Source organism: Sinocyclocheilus grahami, unplaced genomic scaffold (assembly GCF_001515645.1).
Source record: "Sinocyclocheilus grahami isolate Dianchi unplaced genomic scaffold, SAMN03320097.WGS_v1.1 scaffold94.1, whole genome shotgun sequence".
Taxonomy (NCBI): Eukaryota; Metazoa; Chordata; class Actinopteri; order Cypriniformes; family Cyprinidae; genus Sinocyclocheilus; species Sinocyclocheilus grahami.
The window spans coordinates 1,716,388-1,719,177 of record NW_015505273.1 but is presented as its reverse complement, the minus strand read 5'-3'; the positions used below and the strand labels follow the sequence as shown (position 1 = coordinate 1,719,177).

Below are 2,790 nucleotides of genomic sequence, written 5' to 3'. Positions count from 1 at the left end.
TACAGTGGGTATATAAAATAATCACCCCCCTTTAAAATAATCACATTTTGTTGCTTTGCAGCCTGAAATGAAGACGGACACAGTTTTTGTTTTATCCGACTGTATTTACTCAATACAACTTATAACATCCAAGGGAAAGATATATGCTTATATAAAACTTTCAAGACTATTTGCTTTGGTATTGAGATATTTGGTTGTATGTCTGTATATGACATTTCATCACATGTGTGTGTGTGTGTGTGTGTAACAGCAGAGTACCACACTCCCACGAGTCCTCTGACTCCAGGAAAGGAGCAGGAAGGCGCTCCAGCGAGACGCAGCTCAGATGGGAAGCTGAGAGGCAGGAAGAGGGCCAATGACCCCATCCCCCCTCTGGACTCTGACATTGAGGTACAGACGCTGGCCTTCACGGTGTCCCTTACACAACGCCTTTCATTAACATTCCTGTGCTCCGTACCACAGGGATTACTCTCACATCCAACCTAGAGTTGTGCAATGATGTCTGGCAAAAACCTCATTCAACAATTTAAACGGACAGTTCACCCAAAATTAACATTTTGACAATTTACTCACCTTTTTGTTGTTCCAAACCTGTATGAGTTTCTTTCTTTCGAATGGACGTTTAGCACAAGTTCCAAGTTAATCTTTTTCATACAATAAACATATGAGAACTGATTTACAAAAATGACCAAAAGCAAAATAAAAGTGTCAAAACTCTGCTAAATCATCATAAGTCACACAGGTTTGAACAAAAGACGACTGAAATCAAATGACTCATTTATGTATTCTTTGCTCTATTAATTCTATTGCATGTATTTCTTAGTTTTGTATATTGAAATATCTATATGTGTATTTGATTACCAGACAAAGAAAACTGTAAAATGTTTATGAACAATGGATACAGAGCGTTTGCCTGTCTGCCCATAAGCTGTGAAATGTGGCTGAACCGACTAGAATTATCAGCCATTATTATCATATACACAGCACTGAGATAATATGCAGTGTTTTTGGAGTAAATACATTTCTTGACAAGTAAGCAGATTATATTTGTGCTCATGCTCATCATGTGTGTGTGTGTGTGTGTGTGTGTGTGTGTGTGTGTGTAGAGAGTGTTTATTTGGGACCTGGATGAGACCATCATCATTTTCCACTCGCTCCTGACGGGGACATTTTCCACACGCTTCGGCAAGGTACAAACCAGTTCTCCCACTCACACCACTGAACTTTACACTGCTTCAGTTTCAGAAGACAGTGCTCTGTGTTTTATTCATTGACCTTTTTTTGTGGTGTGTGTAATTCTATTTAACAGTAACAGTATAAACCACAATATATATATATATATATGTATATACTTTTTGCCTTCTATACACTACCATTCAAAAGTTTGGGTTCAGCAAGCTTTTTAAAGTTTTTAAATGTTTTTTTATTCTCTTATGCTCACCAAGGTTGCTTTTTTTTATCATAAATACAATAAAAACAGTCAAATATTATTAGAATTTAAAGTAACTGGTTCATATTTGAGTATATTCTAAAATGTAATTTATTCCTGTGATCAAAGTTGAATTTTCAGCATCATTACTCCAGTCTTCAGTGTCACATGATCTTCAGAAATCATTCTAATATGCTGATTTGAGTTGTTCTGCTTAATTAAATTATTTAAAACAAAACTTTTGTAAATGTCATTACTGTCACTTTATCAATTTAATGCATCCTTGCTGAATAAAACTATTTCTTAAAAAATATTACTGTCACCTAACTTTTGAATGGTGGTTTATGTATCCTATATACAGCAGTATTTGTTCATATCACGTTTGTTTGATTTTAATAATTTAAAGCCCTAAAAGTTAGCAGAAGCAAAAGTCCCTCATGATCAGTTTTTCATAATAAATAAATATGTTCCACAGCTGTTTTAGAGTAACGTCGCCAGCAGACAGTAAATGCGGAAGAACTAAATGAACAGTGAAAGATATAATGACGCTCCTTCAGTTCCAGATTTGCTATTTGGCCGCTTTGATTTGAATGGCGGCTCATGAACTTCTACGCAATCTCCAGGCAGCTGATGAGGAAACAATGGTCATGTTTCTTTTTCTTGGCCCACAATCTATTTTGAATTCCCACGATCCCTTGCGGATTTGACGTGACACATAAGAGACTCTGAGAAACGTCTGGCCGTCTCGAGCGCACAGATCTTTTTGAGGACTGCAGAAATGTTGCCGTGACTAATGTGTCTAATTTCAGATCCAGGAAAAAGACTCCAAAATAGCTTATTACTGCGGCAGGAATCCACTGGAGATAGCAAATCAAAGAAAACATCCAAATGAAACTGAATTTGCTAGAGTTGAATAAGAACAAGTTTTGATGTGTGTCATGACAAAGCCGCTTACGGTCAGACAAAGAGCCACGATTGCGTTGGCTCAGATTTCGCATCTTTAAGTAACAGGATATTTAACTCGCTTTTTGTATTTGTGCTTTATGTCAAAGCTATAAGTCCACCACTGTAAACAGCCTGTTTGGGCTGATTGGCCCACAGCAAGACTCGACCTACTGAATACAAAACCTCTCACGGTGTTGGCTAATGTGTTTTTTAAGCTGAGGTAAACGTCAGAGGTTATTGGAGGCTCTTTCCCATTAGGATGTCATTTATCACTTGGTGAATGTGTATGTACACATAACTTAACGTCTGAATATGCACATAAGTCTATGTTTTTTTTCACCCCCAATTAAAAAAATTTAATAAATGTAAATAAAAAAATAATACAAATTAGTATATAAATGAATATTATATATATA

At 36.3% G+C, this 2,790-nt stretch overlaps 1 protein-coding gene across 1 annotated transcript in view; it reads left to right on the top strand.

Moving 5' to 3' along the window:
• Window positions 1-2,790, top strand: part of LOC107587629 (eyes absent homolog 2-like) — a 37,091-nt gene that overhangs the window by 21,842 nt on the left and 12,459 nt on the right. Inside the window, exons 8-9 of the mRNA XM_016275477.1 lie at window positions 251-390; window positions 1,107-1,190. Of these exons, the coding sequence (XP_016130963.1) occupies window positions 251-390; window positions 1,107-1,190 (224 nt within the window). The remainder of the gene's footprint in view (window positions 1-250; window positions 391-1,106; window positions 1,191-2,790) is intronic.